Consider the following 25,232-nt stretch of genomic DNA (forward strand, 5'->3'; position numbering starts at 1 on the left):
ATATTTTGCCTTGATGTAATCGGTAGGATTTGAAATGACTTATGCCAAGGCTGAATTTGTCTCACATGGTCTTAAATGCCAGATTCTTTGTGGGAGTTTATTGGATTAAGTATACATGTCTTTTTCTTGCAGAATATTGTTCAAACTAACTTGTGTTTTCTAGAGAAGCAGGCTGAGCTATCTTATATTGGCAAAACATATTAGTCGTCATGCAAAACATTGGAAATCTGTTCCACTGCAGTGATGCTATTGAAATGAGTGTGTCTGCAGCACAGCTAGCATCTAATGTGTGTAGCCTTTTTGTTATTCAATAAGACACCTTTTTTGCTTTTGTTTCCTAATTAGGGAGGAAGACAAGAATATATTTGATTACTGCAGAGAAAACAACATTGACCATGTATCCAAAGCCATACAATCAAAAAAAGTGGACGTGAATATGAAAGATGAAGAGGTATGGTGGAAAAGTAGCCCATTGATCCTCCGTCGGTTTTGTGTTTTAATTCACCACCCCAGACCTTTTTCTAAATTCCTAATTTAGAATTGTTATAGGACAGGTGCTAAATAGTTGGCGAAACATCTACTGGTTGAGACAGCAATGTATTCCATTTGAAAACAAATAGCAATTCCATTCCAGTTTCAGCTGGGATTTTAGTAGTATGGACTTACTAACAATAATGTCATATCAGTGCCAGGATGCTTCCTTCTTGCAGTATCTTGAAAATGCCAGCTGGGACTCAAAGTAAGAGCTTAACAGAGCCACATTGGTGCCCAGTAGCCCTTTCCCTTTCAGTACAATGAGCCTGGTTGAACAAAAGTAGGGAAAAATGGCTTTTTTTTGTTTGGAATTGGCCAGTGAGTGGTGTCTGCCAGTCCACTCAAGATAAACTAGTCTGGGCACGTGTGATTCCATCCAAAGCTACACATCCTTAGACCAGAAAGGCTGGAGAGTACTTAATATTGGAACTTGTCATTGTCTCTTCTCGATTAGCCAGACAGAAGGCAAAAGTACAATTCTAGGTTTGTCAACCTGACTAAAAGTGTGACCACTATCCAGTGCTTTTCCTGTTTGCAAGCCCTTGAAGCAACAACCAGAGTCAAAGCAACGTCCCAAAGCTAGGAAAGAACTAACTTGACCTTGACTAGTAATTTGACAACAGCATCAAGAAAGAAATGAGTACACTGGTCTACAATTTTTGAGAAGTCGTCTGCTTCAGAGATAAAATGTGCTATTTATTATGTATTTTGATGTGCTGAATTCAAATATGACAATTAAAACAACTGGCTACTGTTTCTAAGTTATGTAAGTTTTTACATTTTATGTCTATGCATATTGTGTAGATAGTAGAGTTTTAATCATAAATTGTAAACCTAGGTCTTTTCATGTGTTTATGGTTGCTTTACATGATAATATTTCACCTGTCCTGTTTAGGTAACACTTTAAAAATCAGCAAAAGGGTTATCTAACTAAAATGTATTATGAAACAAAAGGCAAAAAACTATTATGTACATAGTTTAGTCCTATTCAGTGTCTACTCGGCGCTTCTTGGCTTGTCTCTTGTATTCATTAAATGGAGCATCTCTTGTCACTGTCCAGCAATAGTCTGCAAGCATTGATGGGCTCCATTTGCCCTGATAGCGTTTCTCCATTGTTGCAATGTCCTGGTGAAATCGCTCGCCGTGCTTGTCGCTCACTGCTCCGCAGTTCAGTGGAAAAAAATCTAGATGAGAGTGCAAAAAATGTATCTTTAGTGACATGTTGCAACCAAGGCTTTTGTATGCCTTGAGGAGGTTTTCCACCAACAACCTGTAGTTGTCTGCCTTGTTGTTTCCGAGAAAATTTATTGCCACTAACTGGAAGGCTTTCCATGCCGTCTTTTCCTTGCCACGCAGTGCATGGTCAAATGCATCATCTCGAAGAAGTTCACGAATCTGAGGACCAACAAAGACACCTTCCTTTATCTTAGCTTCACTTAACCTTGGAAATTTTCCACAGAGGTACTTGAAAGCTGCTTGTGTTTTGTCAGTGGCCTTGACAAAGTTCTTCATCAGACCCAGCTTGATGTGTAAGGGTGGTGGTAAAATCTTCCTTGATTCAACAAGCGGTGGATGCTGAACACTTTTCCTCCCAGGCTCCAATGACTGTCGGAGTGGCCAATCTTTCTTGATGTAGTGGGAATCTCTTGCACGACTATCCCATTCACAGAGAAAACAGCAGTACTTTGTGTATCCAGTCTGCAGACCAAGCAAGAGAGCAAAGCTGCCACTGATGTTGGTCATAGTTTATGCACCTCAAAAGTTGTTTCATGTTGTCATAGGTTTCCTTCATATGGACTGCATGACCAACTGGAATTGATGGCAAAACATTGCCATTATGCAGTAAAACAGCTTTAAGACTCGTCTTCGATGAATCAATGAACAGTCTCCACTCATCTGGATCGTGAACGATGTTGAGGGCTGCCATCACACCATCGATGTTGTTGCAGGCTACAAGATCACCTTCCATGAAGAAGAATGGGACAAGATCCTTTTGACAGTCACGGAACATGGAAACCCTAACATCACCTGCCAGGAGATTCCACTGCTGTAGTCTGGAGCCCAACAGCTCTGCCTTACTCTTGGGTAGTTCCAAATCCCTGACAAGGTCATTCAGTTCCCCTTGTGTTATGAGGTGTGGTTCAGAGGAGGAGGATGGGAGAAAATGTGGGTCCTGTGACATTGATGGTTCAGGACCAGAAGTTTCATCCTCTTCCTCTTCCTCGTCTGACTCAAGTGAGAATGATTCTGGTGCATCAGGAACCAGCAGTCTTTCTCCGTGGGGTATTGGGCGTATAGCTGATGGAATGTTTGGATAATGCACAGTCCACTTTTTCTTCTTTGGCACACCTTTCCCAACTGGAGGCACCATGCAGAAGTAACAATTGCTGGTATGATCTGTTGGCTCTCTCCAAATCATTGGCACTGCAAAAGGCATAGGTTTCCTTTTCCTGTTCAACCACTGGCGAAGATTTGTTGCACAAGTGTTGCAGCATATGTGTGGGGCCCACCTCTTGTCCTGATCTCCAATTTTGCAGCCAAAATAAAGGTGATAGGCTTTCTTAACCATAGTGGTTATACTGCGCTTTTGTGATGCAAAAGTCACTTCACCACAAACATAGCAGAAGTTATCTGCACTGTTCACACAAGTACGAGGCATCTCTGCTCACTTTGGCTAAACAGAAATGTGTCCTTTTGCAAAATCAAACACTGACAAATAAGAGAGCATGACACTGTATGATTTCTAGAGCTGATATAAGGCAATTTGTTCAGCAGAGTGATGTAAGCTTCGTTATGATTGCATCATCCATGACTTCTAGGAATAACATGATGCAATTCATATCATGTATGATGCAATACCAGCTTCAGATTGCATCATTCATTGTTTTGCCTAAAAAGCAAGTACTGTCCAAACCCAGTCATAGATTTATTCATCGATCCAGTCAAAGATGTATTTTAGTCATTTCTGGTTTAAATTGAGATCCCTTCCCTTTATAACTCACTTATTCTCCGCTATTCCCAAGTCAAGGGTCGTATATACTGACCCAATAGCATAACTTGAAAACTAGAGCCAATCAACAATTTTAAGCATCATTTTCGTTCTCAGTGACCCAGAATTAGTAAAGTTTGACTGCATTTATTTCAGAAGCATTTTTGCTGTAGAGCAGTGTCGACATTACGAATTGGTCTTATTTTTCAGTACAGATATTTATTGTAAAAGCAAACACTTGAATGGACACACACTTCTGTTGTTCAATCGGTCTGTAACTAATGATCTCCCATCTTTATCACATTGGTTCAACCCTTATATACTGCCACCTAGCCCTGCTCCATAATACATACAGCTACCTTTACCCGCTGCTTCTCAGCGCATTGTGTTTTGGCGAACAGATGAAGTGCTTACACATTCATAGACTGAGACGCCTCAAATTCAGTTGGGTTCTCCTGTAGCTCTAAGCAGATTTCTGCCCTCTGAGCCATGACAGCCCCGGCTGGGGCTCTGAATGCTGATGGCAGGGCCTTTTATTATTAATCAGGAATTGATGTGAATTAATTTTTAGGGGGAAAGGGAGGGAGGGTAAAATCAGGGTTGGAATTTCACATCATAGATTAAATGAACTGAGACTGTTTGCCATGTAGAGGCACTGTAACAACAGCACCACTGAGCTCCATCAATCCTGCTAGTGACTACAAGTTACAAAGTTAAACAGCCAGTGTACGTTGTAAGCCCAGAAATAGCAGAGCTGCTCTCACTAACTACAGTGTAGTTTTAGTAATAAAAAAATCACTTTTGAGATCTTGTAGTTTGAGCAGTCAGTGTATTATTGCTTCACACTAGTATTGTTTTATTTTTACCGAAGGGGCACTTTTTTATATAGCTCCCTGAAAGTTCCCCTTTGTGTTAAAATTTCCCATCCTTGTTCTCAGCCAGAAGCTTATTTGAAAAGATCACAATTCCTTTAAAAGTTTGGTATAATTTTCTTGGGCCATTTCCGAGTTAGCACATTGTAAAAACTTCGGGCCTGACTGTCAGCCCCAAGGCTGCTCAAAGTTGTAGTGAGGGGTTGGGACAGCCCCTACCTACTGGAGAGCCCCAGCTTTGGCTGAAAGCCACCTATGCCCCATTTTCAGATGAAATGAGTATATCTCAGTTGCAGCTGAGGATGTAACCCAGAGTAGTTTTCTTCAAAGGAGATGCATCTTTCAGTGAGAAAAGAAATGTTTAGAAATTACACAGCTCTTTGTGTATGGCAGTTAGTAAGCATTATCTACTATTCATCATCAAGAGGCGTTTTCAACACCATATTATGAAATCCTTCTCTGAAGCCTTGTCTACATTAGAGAATTTCACAGAAAAATTGCCACTGGTACAAACCCCAGGATAGACAAGACTGGCAGCTTCAGGCATTTTGACTTTCGTGTTGGTTACACATACAAGTGCTTTGGCAGAGCATTATGAAGTTTGGTTAGCATCCATCTATGCTGTGCTTGGTTCTAAATAGTACTATTAGTCCCTCATTTTCATGAATACCAAAATGTCACTATATTTTTAATGAGCCGAAAACCCCACTGCTGTTTTTTTTTTTAAACCGCATTTCTTCTCCACAAGCAGGAGACTAATTTATTTTCTCTATCCTGCAGCTCAGCTGAAGTCTTTTAGAACAGCGTATGTGTTGAACCTTTGGTAGGCCAAAAGCATATGCAGACATAATCTTATTAATCAATTTAGTGTTATGGTGCAAATGTGTCCAGCCATGTCCAAAAGATACATCTCTTGTGCAGCTGAACCAACCTGATACTGTTGCTTTAAATGGATACACATTTTAAATGTTTGCAGTACTGTTGTAGCCATGTCAGGATTTGAGAGAGACAAGGTAGGTGGGGTAATCATTTTATTGGACCAACTTCTGTTGGTGGAAGGAACATGCTTTCGAGCTTCACAGAGCCCTTCTTCAGGTCTGGGGAAGATAAGCTGGTCTCCTGGTTAACAGAAGTTGGTCCAATAAAAGTTATTACCTACCTTGTATCTCTCATACATTTTAAAATGGGAGTGCAGATATATGCAAATAAGCCCAGCTCCTAAGTAATTTACTTGCTATGGAATAGAATTTGCTTATACAGTGCATAATTTTATAATGAATCTGTGCACATCCTTTTCTTGTATGATAATGACTTTTCTGAGTTTTTAAACAGTTCAGATTTTTTCCACATACTGTATTAATAATGTTTATAATTATATCCTTTCCATTTTGTGCAAATAATTCCTACCAATTTGGAAATACAAGATAAAAATCTAGTGGTACATATATAACATGAGAAGTCATACTTATTACAAGCAAAACGATTTCAGAATATGATGCTAGAAATGAATATATTTTAAAAAATCTATGCTAACCACATCTACTAGAATAAACCATATAGAATTTGTCAATTTTGAAATCTAATTACATACATAGTCTTCTCACCTAAAGAAAAGAATATGTTGTTCTTTCTCAGTTCTCCAACAAGAACACTGGCTAATAGTTCAGGTACAATAAACTTCCATTTGAATTAAGCAGAGTCCTAGAGGATTATATAAAGTGTCTGATGACAATTATTATGTATAAGCTCCCATTCACTATTTCTAAATTGCTCAAAATTCAGCAGCTAAGGCTGTGTTGGTTTAAAAGAAATAGGCACAGACAAAAGCAACTGGGTCCTTGTATACAGGGTTGTATGCAAGGGGAAATAATAAAATAAAGGCTACAGTGTCACATTTTAGTTACTTTGTCAGCTCAGAGTTCATGGCATATACTAATAGGAAAGAGATTTTGGTGCCTTTTTAACAACAATACATTTCCAGCTTTATTTTGTTTTTATTTTATTTTCAAAGGCATTGAAATCTTCCTAGAATGTGTCCTGATTTTTCAATTTTATTTTATTTTATTTTTTGTTTTTTGGAACTTGTGTCAAGGGCACATAGAACTTTGGGTAGAAACATCCTTTTTTACATTATTGTAGAAATCCAAGTAAGCAAATGAATGTTTCCTCTGCACCCGTGTTTAAGTGGGTGCAAAGCCTTTAACAAAGAGCTTGTGCCTCATGCCACCATAACCCTGGCTCCCTCATTGAGAGCAGTGTCAGTGTAGCCATGCCTCTGTGAGATTTTTCCATGCAGGTTTGGAACCTTAAATGTAAAAGAATCATGTTCCAGCTCAACAACGTAAATAGCTCCATGGTATTTTTAGGAATGATGGGAAAAGAATGTGGTTTAAGAACTATTGCATCTTTCTTGACATATACACTTATTCCCCACTCCACCCCCCCCCCCCCCAACACATACACACACACACTCCGTTTTCAGGTCTATGAAAGCAATTAGATTCCAAATCAGTTTTACACTGAGATATCCATTCAGTTTAGCTATAGTCCTCTTTCTTTCTCTCTGGGTTAATTGCAATGAAGACTATTCTCCTACATGCTTCTACTGGGACTTGAAAAAAAATATTTGAGAGGTAACCATCCCTACTTTGTGTTTGAACAACCTGTGATTCATGGTGAAACAAAATTTATATGCTGTTGGCTTGAGAAACTGCTACAGAAGCTGGCAGTGGTAATCCAAGCGAGACATGGAAGATTTAAGAGGCAGGGTCAATACACTGGGGCTAAATTTATGCTTATTATTCAAGACTTGAGGGGCAGAGAAAACTGCATCCTCTCAAATAACTTCTGCAACAACTGTGTATGCTCTGTTGTGCGGCTACAACAAAAATAGGCATCTTAGATTTTGTTTGAATTTAATTAAAGAAGGACATCACTACAGCATATACTTTCACATTCTAAATTACTCATGCCAATTTGAACACATCTGTGATTTAAGCATTGCCCAATAAACATTGCTACCATAATGAAGTTGTGATGGAGGGGAGGGGAGTCTCCAAGAAATCCTCCTAGCGTGTAGGGTGAACTTTGTAATGACTCTTATAAATTAACTACTATGCAGACTAGAAGATTTTACAGATTGCATAGCCCATATCCATGATTCACACATTGCCCAGTATTACCACCATTTACAACTGATTCGGCTATTGCTACGCTTTTTTTATGATAGGCAAAGTTGATAAATAGATTTTTCCTGATTCTTGAGGTGTTAGGTCCATTAGCTATAGCTGTTAATGTTTTTAACTTGATTTTTATGTCTCCAAATGCTCGTAATTTTGAATTTGCTTTCTGGGGATAACACTTTAATTCGCAAATATCTTGGAAGTACTCTTTATTATGTAGGAACAGTATTGAGATTCCTTTGTAGATATTATCTATCTCTGTAGCAATGATATGCTTCTGCAAACTACTCAGTAATTATTCTTTTATAGGTCCAAAAGTAAATTATTGTATTTTAACAATTTACATTTATCCAGCATAATGCCGTAGTGCTTTACAGGCTGTATTTAGGGATTGTTTGCCTGCTACTAGAATGCAACCATTTCTCAAGTGGAACATGGCAGTTTTTATAATAGCAACCAACTACAGTGTAGAACAATGTAGATCACTAAGTGAAAAATATTCTGTCCATTTGGAATTGCAGAGGAAATACAGAAATAATATAATGACTGTGACATACTCAGTGTACAATCCAGACTGAATAGAATTGTCACCCCCGCCCTCTAACCTGGGGTGTCTCTTACAATGTTTTGCTGCTGTGGCCTCCAGTCTGGACTGCTCACAAACAGCCTCCAGCATGTAAGTTACTCCCAGGTATGTCTCTGTGTGAGCTACAGCCACTCTTACCAGCCTGGGTTATACTGCAGGGTGACCCCAACACACTGCCAGTCTTCGATTTTCTCCCAGAAGTGTATGTCCTGTACTGCCCAGCCCTCTCCTAGACAATACTAATTCATATAAAGTCGATATTTCTTTAATAGAAATAATATGCACACACCTTGTTACAGCAATTGGAGTTCACAGACACTTTAAACACATTGGATTAGATCAAATCATAAAACAAGTTTATTATAAGTGAATACAAGTAATGAGACATAAGTCAGAAATGGTTACAAGAAAAATAAAGATAAAATGCCACTGGTGCCTAATTTAATGAACAATGGTAAATTCAAGCAAAGTTTTTCTTACCTCTTGCTCTCAGCAGTCTTACTGACCAATCTTCTTATGCCAGGACCCCTTCCCCGGTTTAATGGCTGCTTCCGTTGTCCCTTATGGTGCAGTGAATTGATGGACAGAGACAGAGGAGGGGTTCTCTTAGGGTGTTTGTTCCGTCCTTTTTATAGTGTCAGTCCCCATCTTGGAAAATATTTATTTCCAGATGTGATTCTGGACACACAAAGTCTATGGGAAAGGATATTCCCTAATGCTTTTCCTCACCTGTTTGAGGTTTCTTTGTCTACATTTCCTGCTTGATGATTCTGTTTACTGCTTAAATGCACATTAAGCAGAGCACATATTCCTTTGTTTAAGACAGACCTGTTTGCCAACTTCTGCTATGGTTTGGAACATGCGTTAATAACATTGTACAGTTAAATCTTATAATTCCACATACAATGTTGCCACACACATTTTATCAGGATAATATTGACCAGCAAATTATAAGTTTTCAGATGATATTTCACAAGGCATACTTTGTATAAAAATTATCACAATAGTGTGTAGGGTGTGGACACAGAGGTACATTATGTCACAATTACCCAAAGTGAAGCTGGCCCCAGGCTTTAAATCCATACTCTTGAAAAAGCACAAGATTTTTAATGATTACAGATGATCAGTTGACTTCAGTTTCTTGTCTCATCCAAAAGAAAGGATCTCCAGCAGCAGCTTCTTGGGTGTTGGTTTTGTAGTCATTCAGAACTGCTGAGTTTACTGGATTGCCAGGACTACTGTTGCATTATGCTGAGTTTTCTTTTATGGTCTCATCCAAGCACAGTACTGGCAAAGTCACACTCTTCTTGTTTTGAAGATAAGAAACGATCACAGAACAACATGATATAGGTGCACATCTAGAACGTAAACGTTGGTTTAAAGGATAGACAGCTGTAGTGGCACAGGAGCCAGCAAACAGAGCTGTAAACGGAAGTTTGAGTGGGAGTTTGCAGGGAAGACTAAAAGAGGCAGGCAGAGGAACAGACAGGCTAGTGAAGGGAGTGTGTGGTGTTCTGGCAGTGTTTTGGTGCTTGTTGGGGGTTTGCTTTGCTGTGGGTTGTGGTGTTTTGGTTTGGTTTGTGTTTCCTGGACTAACAGGACTTAAGTGGGAAGGCTATGACAGAGGCAGCAGTGGTGGTGACACAAGCAGTGGAAGACACAATGAAGACGACTGGATGTAGAAGCTGCGGTATGTATGTGATTCTGGAGCGGGTACCTGAAAAGAGTTTCATCTGCATGAAGTGCCGCCTGATAGAGCTGATGGAAGAAAAGATCTGAGGATTGGAAATGCAGGTGGAAACTCTGGTTGAGTTTAGAAGGGGATTCGAGCAGATGATGGAACAAAGACACGAGGAGGCTGAAGGGAAAAGCTCAGACTTGCAGATGGAAGCAGGACCAAAGAACTCTGAGGGGAGACTGTTTGGTGAAGACAGTGGACAGTGGAAGCATGTGACTAAGAGAACCAGGCAAAGGAAAAGATGGGCTAGTGAAGGAGAAATAGAGCTCAGGAACAGGTTTGCGGAGTTGGAAAATGAAGAAGGGGCACAGCAGGTGGTCACTGAAGGTGAGAGGGCAAGGAAGAAGAAAAGAGCAGTGAGTCCTATAGGAAGAGGGGAAGAGTCAATGGAGATAACACCAAATATGAGCCCCAGGAGGATATGGGATGGGTTGCAGAGGATTGAAAGGGTGAATAGGAATCAAGAGGACTTGCAGTCAGAGGGAACAGGGATAGACTGGAGAATCGCACCATCACCAGGAAAAGGCAGGTCTGCGTGATTGGGGACTCCTTACTGAGAAGAATAGATAGGCCTGTAACCAGAGAACAGAAGGGTGTGCTTGTCTGCTGGGTGTGACAATACGGGATGTGGACCTGAGGCTGAAGAGTATCCTAACGGGAGCGGGAAAGAATCCACTGATTGTCCTTCATGTGGGAACAAATGATACAGCTATATTCTCACTGGAACGAATCAAGGGAGACTATGCAAGGCTGGGGAAGACGCTTAAGGAATTCGAGGCTCAGGTGATCTTCAGTGGGATTCTGGCTGTTCCTAGAGAAGGACAACAAAGGTGTGACAAGATTATGACAATCAACAGATGGCTCAGGCAGTGGTGCTATAAGGAGGGCTTTGGGATGTATGCCCACTGGGAGGCATTCATGGACGGAGGACTTTTCTCTCAGGATGGACTTCACCTGAGTAGGGCATGAAATAGATTTCTAGGATGGAGGCTGGCACAACTGATTAAGAGAGCTTTAAACTAGGAATTTGGGGGAGATGGTTGGGAGATGTCCAGGTAATCTCCACGCCAGATTTTAACATTGAGAGGGAAGAAAATGAAGTAAGAAAGAATATAGCTGTGGGTAGGAGAATGGACATAAGGAGAAAGGATAGTGTAGATACCAGTCTAATAGGTTGTACTTTCAGTAGAATGTCTGGGCCTAATCAGGTAAAGAATGTGAGTGAAGCCAAACATCAAAAATTAAGATGTTTGTACACCAGTGCGACGAGCCTAGGTGGTAAAATGGAGGAACTAGAGCTACTGGTGCAGGAAGTGAAACCAGATATTATAGGGATAACAGAAACATGGTGGAATAGTAGTCATGACTGGAGTACAGGTATTGAAGGTTATGTGTTTAGGAAAGACAGAAATAAAGGCAAAGGTGGTGGAGTAGCATTGTATATCAGTGATGAGGTAGACTGTAAAGAAATAAGAAGTGATGGAATGGATAAGACAGTCTGTCTGGGCAAAAATCACATTAGAGAAAAAAGCTACTAGAGCCTCCGTTGGGATAGTGCCTGGGGTGCACTATAGACCACCGGGATCTGATCTGGATATGGATAGAGACCTCTTTAATGTGTTTAATGAAGTAAATGCTAATCGGAATTGTGTGATTATGGGAGACTTTAATTTCCCAGATATAGACTGGAGGACAAGTGCTAGTAATAATAATAATAGGGCTCAGTTTTTCCTGGATGCAATAGCTGATGGATTCCTTCACCAAGTAGTTGCTGAACCAACAAGGGGGGATGCCATTTTAGATTTGATTTTAGTGAATAGTGAGGACCTCATTGAAGAAATGATTGTAGGGGACAACCTTGATTCAGTTCAAACTAAATGGAAGGATAAACAAAAATAGATCTGTGACTAGGGTTTTTGATTTCAAAAGGGCTAACTTTAAAAAATTAAGGAAATTAGTTAGGGAAGTGGATTGGACTGAAGAACTTGTGGCTCTAAGGGCGGAGGAGGCCTGGAATTACTTCAAGTCAAAGTTGCAGAAATTATCAGAAGCCTGCATCCCAAAAAGGTGGGGGGAAATCATAGGCAGGAGTTGTAGACAAAGCTGGATGAGCAAGCATCTCAGAGAGGTGATTAGGAAAAAGCAGAAAGCCTACAAGGAATGGAAGATGGGAGGGATCAGCAAGGAAAGCTACCTTATTGAGGTCAGAACATGTAGGGATAAAGTGAGAGAGGCCAAAAGCCATGTAAAGTTGGACCTTGCAAAGGGAATTAAATCCAATAGAAAAAGGTTCTATAACCATATAAATAAGAAGAAAACAAAGAAGAAAGAAGTGGGACTGTTAAACACTGATGATGGAGCGGAGGTTAAGGATAATCTAGGCATGGCCCAATGTCTAAACAGATACTTTGCCTCAGTCTTTAATGAGGCTAATGAGGAGCTTAGGGATAATGTTAGGGTGACAAATGGAATGAGGATATGGAGGTAGATATTACCACATCCGAGGTAGAAGCCAAACTCGAACAGCTTAATGGGACTAAATTGGGGGGCCCAGATAATCTTCATCCAAGAATATTAAAGGAACTGGCACATGAAATTGCAAGTCCATTAGCAAGAATTTTTAATGAACCTGTAAACTATGGAGTTGTACCGTCTGACTGGAGACTTGCTAAGATAGTTCCTGTTTTTAAGAAAGGAAAAAAAAGTGATCCAGGGAACTACAGCCGGTTAGTTTGACATCTGTAGTATGCAAGGTTTTGGAAAAAAATTTGAAGGAGAAAGTAGTTAAGGACATTGAGCACAATCGTAATTGGGACAAAATACAACATGGTTTTACAAAAGGTAGGTCGTGCCAAACCAACCTGATCTCCTTCTTTGAGAAGATAACAGATTTTTTAGACAAAAGAAACGCAGTGGATCTAATTTACCTCTATTTCAGTAAGGCATTTGATACGGTTCCACATGGGGAGTTATTAGTTAAATTGGAAAAGATGGGGATCAATATGAAAATTGAAAGGTGGATAAAGAACTGGTTAAAGGGGAGACTACAACGGGTCGAACTGAAAGGTGAACTGTCAGGCTGGAGGGAGGTTACTAGTGGAGTTCCTCAGGGATTGGTTTTGGAACCAGTCTTATTTAATCTTTTTATTGCTGACTTTGGCACAAAAAGTGGGAATGTGCTAATAAAGTTTGCGGATGACACAAAGTTGGGAGGTATTGCCAATACAGAGAAGGACGAGGCTATCATACAAGAAGATCTGGATGAACTTGTAACCTGGAGTAAAAGTAATAGGATGAAATTTAATAGTGAAAAGTGCAAGGTCATGCATTTAGGGATTAATAACAAGAATTTTGGTTATAAGTTGGGAACGCATCAGTTGGAAGTAACAGAGGAGGAGAAGGACCTCGGAGTATTGGTTGATCACAGGATGACTATTAGTCGCCAGAGTGATATGGCCATGAAAAAAGCTATTGCGGTCTTGGGATGCATCAGGCGAGGTATTTCTAGTAGAGAGAGAAGGTGTTAGTACTGTTATACAAGGGACTGGTGAGACCTCATCTTGAATACTGTGTGCAGTTCTGGTCTCCCACGTTTAAGAAGGATGAATTCAAACTAGAACAGGTACAGAGAGAGGCTGCTAGGATGATCCGGGGAATGGAAAACCTGTCTTTTGAAAGGAGACTCAAAGAGCTCGGCTTGTTTAGCCTAACCAAAAGAAGGCTATGGGGAGATATGATTGCCCTCTATAAATACATCAGAGGGATAAATACCAGGGAGGGAGAGGAATTATTTAAGCTCAGTACCAATGTGGACACAAGAACAAATGGATATAAAATGGCCATCAGGAAGTTTAGACTTGAAATTAGACAAAGGTTTCTAACCATCAGAGGAGTGAAGTTCTGGAACAGTCTGCCAAGGGGAGTACTGGAGGCAAAAGACATATCTGGCTTCAAGACTAAGCTTGATAAGTTTATGGAGGGGATAGGCTATCCTATCACACCAATTTTGGCAATTAATTGATCTTTGACTATTACCGGTAAATATGCCCAATGGCTAATGATAGGATGTTAGATGGGGTGGGATCTGAGTTACTATAGAGAATTCTTTCCTGGGTGTCTGGCTGGTGAGTCTTGCCCACATGCTTAGGGTTTAGCTGATTGCCATATTTGGGGTCGGGAAGGAATTTTCCTCCAGGGCAGATTGGCAGAGGCCCTGGGGTTTTTTTGCCTTCCTCTGTAGCGTGGGGCATGGGTCACTTGCTGGAGGATTCTCTGCACCTTGAAGTCTTTAAACCATGATTTGAGGACTTCAGTGGCTCAGATATAGGTTAGGGGTTTGTTACAGGAATGAGTGGGTGAGATTCTGTGGTCTGCGTTGTGCAGGAGGTCGAACTAGATGATCATAATGGTCCCTTCTGACCTTAAAGTCTATGATTCTATATTTTTGTACAGTAATTGCATGGTATTTACTGTGTAATGATGATATTATCCCACTACAGTTAGATAATTACAGTTATGTTATATGTAAGAAGTAGGGCTGTCGAATCACAGTTAACTCACACGATTAACTCAAAAAAAGTAATTGCGATTAAAAACGTTTATTGCTATTAATCGCAGTTTTAATTGCACTGTTAAAAAGTAGAATACCGGTTGAAATTTATTAAATATTTTAGTATGTTTTTCTATATTTTTACATCTATTGATTTCAATTACAACACAGAATACAAAGTGTACAGTGCTTACTTTATATTTTTATTACAAATATTTGCACTGTAAAAATGATAAAAGAAATAGTATTTTTTAATTCACTTCATACAAGTACTGTAGTGCGATCTCTTCATTGTGAAAGTGTAACTTACAAATGTAGGGATTTTTTGTTACATAACTGAACTCAAAAACAAAACAATGTAAAACTTTAGAGCCTACAAGTCCATTCAGTCCTACTTCTTGTTCAGCCAATCGCTCAGAGAAACAAGTTTGTTTACATTTACAATAGATAATGCTGCCTGCTTCTTATTTACAGTGTCACCTGAAAGTGAAAACAGGCATTTGCATGGCACTTTTGTAGCCAGCATTGCAAGGTATTTACATGCCAGATATGTTAAACATTCATATGCCCCTTTATGCTTTGGCCACCATTCCAGAGGACATGTTTCCATGCTGATGAAACTTGTTAAAAAAATGTGTTAATTACATTTGTGACTGAACTCCTTGGGGGAGAATTGTATGTCTCCGGCTCTATTTTACCCACATTCTGCCATATATTTCATGTTATAGCAATCTCGGATGATGACCCAGCACATGTTGTTCATTTTAAGAAAGCTTTCGCTCCAGATTTGACAAAACTCAAAGAAGGTACTAATCTGAGATTTCTTAAGATAGCTGCAGCACTCGACCCAAGGTTTAAGAATCTGAAGTGCCTTCCAGAATCTGAGAGGGACAAGGTCAAAAGTCTTAAAAGAACAACACTCTGATGCGGAAACTACAGAACCCGAACCACCAAAAAAGAAAATTAACCTTCTGCAGGTGACATCTCACTCAAATCATGAAAATGAACATGCATCAGTCCACACTGCTTCGGATCGTTAATAAGCAGAACCTGTCATCAGCATGGACGCATGTCCTCTAGAATGATGGTTGAAGCATGAAGGGACATGTGAATCTTTAGCACATCTGCCACGTAAATGTAAACAAACCTGTTTGAGCGATTGGCTGAACAAGAAGTAGGACTGAGTGGACTTGTAGGCTCTGAAGTTTTACATTGTTTTGTTTTTGAATGCAGGTATTTTTTATACATAATTATACCTTTGTAAGTTCAACTTTCATGATAAAGAGATTTTATTACAGTACTTGTATTAGGTAAATTGAAAAATACATTTTCTTTTTTTACAGTGCAAATATTTGTAACAAAAATAAATATAAAGTTAGTAGTGTACACTTTGTATTCTGTGTTGTAATTTAAATCAATATATTTGAAAATGTAGAAAACATCCAAAAATATTTAAATAAATGTTATTCTATTATTTAACAGATTGTTAAATTGTTTAATTTTTTTAATGGCTTGACAGCCCTAATAACAAGTATTCATGAGAACTTTGCATCTTATAAATTAAGTGTTTCTATCTCCTGGAATATATGTTTATAGCACAGAGAAATTTGGATTATCTGTCCAATACAAATCCAACATCTAAAGTGTTAGTGGATCAGAGATTAACATAAGAACATAAGAATGGCCATACTGGGTCAGACCAAGGGTCCATCCAGCCCAGCATCCTGTCTGTTGACAGTGGCCAATGCTAGGTGCCCGAAAGGGAGTGAACCTAACAGGCAATGATCACGTGATCTCTCTCCTGCCATCCATCTCCAACCTCTGACAAACAGAGGCTAGGGACACCATTCCTTACCCATCCTGGCTAATAGCCATTAATGGACTTAACCTCCAGGAATTTATCTAGTTCTCTTTTAAATCCTGTTATAGTCCTAGCCTTCACAGCCTCCTCAAGCAAGGAGTTCCACGGGTTGACTGTGCACTGTGTGAAGAACAACTTCCTTTTATTTGTTTTAAACCTGCTGCCCATTCATTTCATTTGGTGGCCCCTAGATTAATTTAATATGCTTTGTCTATCAGTATTTACTAATCCGTTAAATTCTACTCTCCTCTTTTCAGTTTTTCACTGTAATGTTGAGTGCAGGAACATTAATCATTAAATGATACTAATGTGGGTGTCAATGTAATCTGTGCTTCCATAGAAAGTAATTGTGAGAGAATTCATTCTAATTCAAGGTTAATTAGTGTACCATTAAAATAATGTGTTACAAAAGTTAATTACTTGTTGGGTCAAAAAGTGTGGTAAAAAGCTGAATGCCTAATGTCTGAGATCACATTTCCCGACTCAAAATAATGTTCTAAATCTGCCACCTTACTGAAAAATATCCAACATGAAAAGTGAGAGAGATTTAGTCACTGGTGTCTTCCTATCCCCCTTCTACTAGTAAATTTTTGGCACAATGTCCAGGAAAACTGGCACACAGTTCCTATTAATAGATAAGTGAGTTGCTCACTTTGTCCCCCCCTGCAGTGTTTGAAGATATATGTCAAGGGATAACCCTGTTTTAGTTTTGAAGGACCACAAGTGTGTTGGGTGGTACATTAGAAAAAAAAAAAGCAAGTTGTGAAAATGTCACAAAGCAGCATGAGTTTAAAAGATCCTTCTGCAGGAGTATCACACACCATATTCAATCTGGAGAAATTAATTTAAACTACCTGTTAACATAAACAGCTATAAAGTGTACACATTAAGCTGGAAGTAAGTGATAGCCAGGGTAGAACAACTGCCATCTAAAAATATCATCTACTTTTTATTTTATTTAAATGAAGATATAAAAGATGCCAATTTATAACATCTTCTGTAGTTGATAGGAAATGTTTTAGAGCTATTCATTAAAAGGCTCTGTTATTGCTTTGGGTGGATTTGGATTCTGTTCGTGTGGGTAACAAGATAACTGTTCCCAAGCTCAGTGGGCAGTGTGGCTATTGCAGCTAATAACACATGCAACCGTAGCAGAAGAACTGTGTTTTGGTATCCAAATGTAAGCGTTTTAAACATCGTAATAATAAGCGCTTACAGCCTGGGCAGTCCTGTGTTGAGATGATTCTCCGAGATGAGCCTAAACCAAGACCCTGAAATAGAATACTCCAGATTTTGCAGCTATTCTCTCTACCTCTACATGGCAAACCAAAACTATGTATGTGGACACGCTCAAACTTTGGTGAAGTTCAGAAACAGATCAGGACTTCATGGCACAGGCTCATCTTCAGTTGGGTAGTTTGGGATGAACAAAGGGTGATGAAATTCCTCCTAACTTATGCATGCATCTGTGCCCTTTCTAGGGCAGAATACTTAGGACATCTGCACAGCCCAGTTTTCTATCCGCCTCCCTTTCAGCATCTAGTGCTTGATTACTTGAAGCAGGTTCTCACGGGTAGAGAGATGGGTCAATTGTTGCACAAAAGACAAAGCAAGGAAAACTTTTTAAGACTTCTAAATTGCTGAGTGCTTTCTCTTTCAGATCATGTTGTTTTTCAATTAGACCCTCCTTTAATTGGGTGATCCTGGAAAGAGTTTGAATGTGAGAGAAGGGGAGAAAAAGGCTTTCGTGAAGTGCTCCTTTGACTTAATTCCATCTTTTGCTCTAGATATTTGCTTAATCCCAGTTAAAACTGGCATAAAGCAGAGATTTGAGTTTAATATGGAAAAAACATTCCATTTTCTGAACATGATAACCTGCCCTGCCTATAGCAGGGTGTTAAGCTGCATGTCAGTCAGTCCTCAGAAGAGTGCTGAGCTACTTATTTCCCATGTCCTTGACAAATAGGTGGATCTGGACTTCCCCTAGTGATTGCCACCCACCTTAGTGGAGGAGGAGTCATTACAAATTTTTTTCTGGGGGTGCGCCCAGTAACTTCAGATGCAGAAACGTGTGGGGAAGGGAGAGGGAGAATTGTAGAGTCGATAAAAGATTCAAATAAATAAATTTTCCTGATCTGATGACACCCTGTTGCCCAGATCATAGTGACTTAGGCTGAGAGTTGCAAAGCAAACAGGGGATTTGGATGCCTGGGTCCCATTACTTTTAATAGGAACAGGGGGTTCAGATGCCTTAGGCAGCTTTAAAAATCTTAGCCTTAGAGAGACTCTGTTCCTGTTAAAATCACTGGTACAGTTAAACCCTAAAACTGTCTAGAAGGCAGACCACATTCTGGTCTCTTGCTTTCTTCATTCTCCCTTACACTCTTCTTGACTTGAGTTGGAGTTTTGGGTGCAGAGCAGTGCAGAATCAGGCCTTGTGTTGCCCTTCTAACAGATAGCTGATGCTCTTGACCTTGCTGTGTAAACATACAAGTGAGAATGAATGGCACATTATAGGCCATTCTGATTGTGGTTATTTTATTGTTCAATTTTTAGTTGTTTGTGATATCCAGGGTTCCAGCAGTAGGACTTTGAGTCTCTTTACAATAGTTTCTGCTGACTTCATTCTTTTTCTTTTGGATATTTCTAGGGCAGGGCTTTGCTTCACTGGGCATGTGATCGAGGACACAAGGAGCTGGTCTCGGTACTGCTACAGCATGCGGCCAATGTTAACAGCCAGGTAAGGAAGGATGGAAAACTTGCTTTTCAATGGTGCATGATGTTGTATCTTTACCAAACACATCATACTTTGTCCCATCAGGATTCCAAAGCAAATTCTTTCAGAATATTGAATATGGAGGAGACCACCTAAAGCGATACATGTGAGAAGAATAGACCCATTAAAACCAGATTTCCATACAACCAAATACAAAACCACAGTGAACCTTTTCAGTTGCAAGATGAAATTTCTTCCTGCAATAGTGTCTTTCACTTGTTGATGATCAGTTCAAATCTGACTTGGGTAGGCGAAACCAGAGATATTTCCTATTACTAGATGTTTAGTGGCTTAGATAGAATTAATTGGTAGACTCTGTCCAGTTCCTTAATATGCTATAGTTTCAGCAGAGCATCTGAAGACTGGAGAGTGAACTAAAGAAAATTCCACTGCAGGAAGAAACCTATTTGCCAAAGAGTAGAACACAATAGAACATTCATTTATTAGAAGGTACATTTCTTAAACAAAGCATTCTAAATGATGCTTCAGATTATGTTGTTTGAAATTTGACATTGTTACAGTTGGATCTCACTTTATAATGTAGATTGTATTTATAATCCTGTTGTAATTAAGGGTTGAACCTTGTGATCATGTTCAGAAATAATTGTCAAACATGGTTCTTCCAGAACCATGATTGACAGTTGTTTTCCAATATGGTTGTTGCTTGCATCATTTCCCTATCTAGTTTGTGTGTGCACGTGTGTGTATTTTGAGAACTGTGCTAGCCCAGTATCCCAATAAGAGCTTTGGAAATGCACTACTGTGACATATGTGAAGTAATAGGCTCTCTTGTAGGTTTCTTGACTCAGCAGTAACATTGTGGTGGTGGAAGTAACTAAGTTAAGCTTTAAATATGTTTAAAAACTGTTTAAAATATTGTTACAAGCCCTACTATGGACAGGCCGTGAAAAGGGTACATATTAAGAGAACTTGCTTGGTTCCATTGAAATCTGTGGGACGATTTAGGCAGGGACCTGTGGTTCTTTGAGCATATGATTCCTAGGTTTCTGTTATGCAGACCATTTGAGGATCTTTGAAAAAAATCCTCATTTGTAAAAAAAAGGTAGATTTGTGGAGGATAATTATACTGAATCATACTGGAGTTATGTCCATGATTTCCCTTGCTCTAAGATGAGACTGGACACCACACCTACTACTCTAATTATGTGTGATATGTTTGTCTGTGAACGTTTGGAAATAGCATGATCTTGAGACCAGGAGAACTGGGATTACATGTTTGTCTTTGTATTTTACCCTGTGACCCCAGGGGATGTCTGCTGCTCAGGGCCGGCTCCAGGTTTTTTGCCGCCCCAAGCAGCGGGGGGGGGGGGGGGAAGATAAAGCCCCGATCGGCACACTTCAGGAGCAGCTCAGCCACGCCACTTACTTCTTCAGCAGCAATTCAGCAGCGGGTCCTTCGCTCCAAGAGGGACTGAGGGACCCACCGCTGAATTGCCACAGAAGACCTGGACGTGCTGCTCCTTTCGATTGGCCACCCCAAGCACCTGCTTCCTTCACAGGTGCCTGGAGCCGGTCCTGTTGCTGTTTGGAGTTCTGGAATAATAGTCCCTGAAAATTCATCTCTTTCTGATGGCTGTATCTCCCATCTCTTAGTGCACCAAGAGTGTCTTTAGCTGTAAAAGTACGACTTGGGGAGGATTTCCGTAGCTGAAGGAAAATAATCTGTATTTTCTCTGTGCCATCATTTTCTATTAACTTTTTTTCCCTTTTTTTAATGTATTGCACATTTTTTCTAACCAAATTATTTTTGTCCAGTAACACAAGTTTAATAATAGCTATAGAAAGAAAATCAATCTTAGATTATTTTTTTTCCTCCAAGGTAATAAAGGAGACCTTTTTTTTAAAGGTCTTATTTTGCACATAGATGTATTCTCAGAGAAGGCAGACAATTCTAAGACTTCTATTTTATTTTCTCTCTCTCCTCAACCTTCTATAAATGGTGATAACATTATCAGGATCTCATGGCCCAGTGTTTACTTTTTATCTGGACCTTTTCCTTAAAGAAAGTACTGTCTAAAACCCAGGATTATGGGGAATTCTTTGGAGGAGCAACCAAAGAGTGAAGAAAAAAGATATGCTTCCAAATATGTCATAAACATTGAAGCACGTGCTCGTATATATTACCAAATGCACTATCAGTTAATGTGTGGGTTGTAAAGAATTGGGGGTTAAGTATAAGGGAATCTCTAGTGACTTGCATTAGTGGAGCTATTATTTTAACATGCTGTGCTAACCCTGGAAGTTCACATTCCAGACTACACATAGCTCTCAGTCTGCCAGGTTCCAGCTTGGGGGACAGGATCTGTAGAAACCTTCTACCCTACATGCCTTGAGATATCTTCCTATTTCATTCATACATGCAGCAGTGTTAAATGCAGGCAGCATAAGACACAAGATCTAGGAGCATGAGAGCGACAGCAACAGACAATAGAGGGGGAAGCTTATATGATAGATTTTTTTTTCCTTTTTATTTTTTATCTGCAGTGTTTTTCATACCTTTCTAGGATATTAGAAAATAATACCCCTCCTCGCCTCAGCTGCTTTGTGCTTTTTCATTTGGCAGACACTGTATGTTTTTTCCCCTCCTATGTTTCTTATGTAGCACCAGCATTATAGTATAGTGGTTAGAGCATAGGGGGATGTTCACTGGACCCCTTAGTTTTACCAGTTCTAACATTAATTAGCTGGGTGACCTGGAGCCAGGCCTCCCCCTTTCCTTTGTTTTTGTTTTTTTAAATGTGAACAATAGCTATCTTTGTAAAGCACTTTGAGATCTCTGGGTGCTATATAAGTGTAAATAATTGTTTGATTATTTTATTACATACTCTGATGTATTTGAAGCAGGTAAGTGGGGAGAGACTCCATGGTGCCATTTGGTCCTGCAGTATGCACAAAGCTCCTGGAGTGCAGTAGTAGATTGACTGTCCTTTTTAAACAATGATGCTGTGGGTTTAAAGAGGCAGTTCATTGCTGGCCACTGAAAGCCTGCATCCATTGAGTTCTTTGATTGTCCATAATTAGCTTTAATAGTATGTTTGAAAAGAGGTGGTAAGTGATTGACATGGGGGGGGGGGGGGTTGTGCAGAAACACAACAGCCTTCCCTGCTTTATGTTGAAAAGGGACGTTTATGTAATCAAATTACCTAAATCCTCAGAGCCAAAGGCCATTTCTAAGTGGGTGGTTGGGTGGTGTTTTGGAACTGTGCTGGAAACACCCAGAACCCAGAGATCTTTCCAAAGGCAGCCTCCTATTGATCAGTTTAGAAAAATCTGTATTTATTGAACAGTGAAGTAAAGGAAATGGGGGGAGCCTGTTCTTAACATAGCAGTTGGCCTTTGTTATGCAGGATGTCAGCCTATGATCATAATGTTCTCTTCTTGCCTTAAAATGTATGAATGAATGAATCTGTTGATGAATGAATAAATGTTGGTGTTTTTCATCCATCTGTGAGTAAAGTGGAACATTCTATTTCTATTGAAACAGTCATGGCTTTCTCTTTGTAGGGTATTATTGCTTGTAGAATGTTTGCGTTCTAGAACAGAGCTCTCAACATGGGGGTTGTAAACAGGTTTCAAGAGATCATAACCACCTTGCTGTTCCCATATCCCTAATGGAAGGGGGGGGTCTTAGGGAGGTCCTAGTATGGAAAATAAAGTCTCTTGGAGTGGAAAAGTTGAGAACCACTCTTTTAGAGAATATCTTGCCTTATCTTGTAAAAATAAGGAAAATGGAGATTTTGTACATATGAAGCATCTGTGCCGGAGGTCAGACCTGACTTGCCCTCTTTTACATGGGGTGATGTTGTTTTAAAGCATATAGGTTTTACTCCTGTTCAGTTTCAAGAAAGGTTGGGTGAACTCTGATCTAATAAGCAGCCAAATGATAGAGAGCATGACAAACGGCTTTTTCATGATGGTAACATAAATGCAATAAGAGCATTGGGGTTTTGCTGTTCAGCTGATATATTTCTGTACTGGGCAAACACTGGCTATATTGAGTTCTGAGAAATAGTATGTGTGTATGCTGTCACATGGAAATCATAGGTTGTAGACTCACTTAGGTTAGTGGGAGGAAGCAAGATGAAGATCGGGCATGAACCTGTTAACACAGCAAAAATTCTGTACTTTTATCTAAAACTCCATTAGAGGATGGGTTGAATCTCATTACATGAGCTCAGGTAACATCGGGTTGGGTAAAATTATCCCATACCAGAATCCAGGCTTTTGAGAAGCTCTGCTCCTTATAGTGTTCAGTTCTAAACTGGGTCCTAATCTGAGCTGCTGACTAGGAGGCTTTATGTGCCTTTATCTGCCAGCTTTATGTCCTTCTCTTTGACTTCATCATCCCATCATTTTCTCCATAGAGGTGTTTGTGTTGGAACTATTAACCAATCTGTTCTCTTAGCTTTCTCTAGTCGGCAGGAAGTTAGGGGACAGCAACACCATCCACCCATGAAAAGCCAGGACACACCAAAACAGGTTACCATACAAATCCAACATTAACTCATGTTTTTCAGGTTCTCCATTCAATTCAACGTAAAACAGCAATACCGTGTTTTGCCACCGTGTGATGATGTGAGAGGCTGAAAGTCAGCAGCATGCCTGCATCCATTCTTGGAACACTAGAGAAGTGTTCTTATAAGGGAAAAAGTACATTGGTTTCTTTGTAATGTAATAGGAGGGAGAAGGGAGGGAATCAGCTCTGTAGAATGCACCATGCAGCTGATTTCTTTTTATCTGGGCATTTATACTATGGAATTTGAGGCAGCATGTAGGTCTTCAGGGAAAGGTTTAATCTATTCAGAATAACCTTCTGGGCTTATTCTTTGGTGTTCACTCCCCTTGAGCTTCCTCCTCCTCACTAGTAGAGTGGATTGCTCTTTCATGAACCCAGAATAGTTAAGACAGAAAATTGTCTTTCAGTTCTATCCCATGTTACTTATGCTCAGAACTATCCAGAACGTACATTCCTCTGCTGAAATCTTCCATCTTTGTCTTGTGCCCAAAGGTTAACTTTAATTTTATGTAGAAAAGTTTGAGTAAAATCCTTTGGTTGTTTTTGAGTCTGGCCAAGTGTAAAATAAAGTCACATCTTTCCTATTTAATAAATAAATAAAATCTGGCTACACTTTTAGGAAGGAGTACAGCAAAGCTGACTGGTTTGGAATTTGAAACTTGTTATGGATGTTGTCTTCTGTTCTGCCATAATTCTGGTAAACTTCGCAGTATTTGCACATACTTCCTCTTAGCTTTTCTTCTTCTTCTTTTTTTTTAAATTATTACCATTTGAAAATAGCAGTGTTCTGAGTAAAATATTGGTGCCCACTTAAAGAAGCACTGTCCACAAATGCACCTTGCACCTTTCAAAATGTTTTGCAGACTTGAAATTTTGCACCTTTAAAACTACTGAACAGATTTGCTTCACAACTGACTTTTTGGTGGATCCAATTCATTCCTAAAATTAAGCCATCTATGAAGAAAACCAGTTATTTTGATTTTAAAGTTAAAAACAAATTCCATTACAGATATATACTAGGTCATAAGTGTGGAAATATGTACTTAACCGTCATTACTAACTGACACTAGCTGACCTTGGCCTGATTGGTTTTTGTTTAGTCCAGAAACATACAGACTACACTAGGAATTGGTTGGTCTTTGCTCACAAAAGTGGCTATTGGTTATAGAACTGATGACTTTTTCTTTAAAAGAGCAAGAAAATTACTGTAATAACCTACATCCATGTGACATATGAAAGTAGCAGAATTCAGTACTTAGAAATCAGGAAATGTAAAAATTAAGGGTGAGTGCATAGCCATAACTCTGCTCTTTGCATTATGACGCATTCCTTAATTATATTGATCCTAGTTTATTTTAGGGCTTGTCTACATGAGGAAATTGAGCGGAATAGCTCCACTAGTGGGCACTTTGTTGAGTGCACTAATTATTCCAGAATAAAGTGACTTTTATTCCAGAACAGTGTCCACATGGGGAGCTATTCTGAAACTGCTATTATGGTCAGTTTCCCTGTGTAGACATGCCCCAAGATACACACTTAAATCACTGGTTGTAGATAAAATTGTACTACTTGAGAAACAGGATGTGATCACGATTCAAGACAGTATTG

At 39.5% G+C, this 25,232-nt stretch overlaps 1 protein-coding gene across 1 annotated transcript in view; it reads left to right on the top strand.

The window, feature by feature from the left end:
- The window catches only part of ACBD6 (acyl-CoA binding domain containing 6), a 157,556-nt gene that overhangs the window by 73,267 nt on the left and 59,057 nt on the right, over positions 1–25,232 (top strand). Inside the window, exons 5-6 of the mRNA XM_045026959.1 lie at positions 346–451; positions 18,962–19,051. Of these exons, the coding sequence (XP_044882894.1) occupies positions 346–451; positions 18,962–19,051 (196 nt within the window). The remainder of the gene's footprint in view (positions 1–345; positions 452–18,961; positions 19,052–25,232) is intronic.

This window comes from Mauremys mutica, chromosome 8, assembly GCF_020497125.1.
Source record: "Mauremys mutica isolate MM-2020 ecotype Southern chromosome 8, ASM2049712v1, whole genome shotgun sequence".
In the NCBI taxonomy this organism is placed as follows: domain Eukaryota; kingdom Metazoa; phylum Chordata; order Testudines; family Geoemydidae; genus Mauremys; species Mauremys mutica.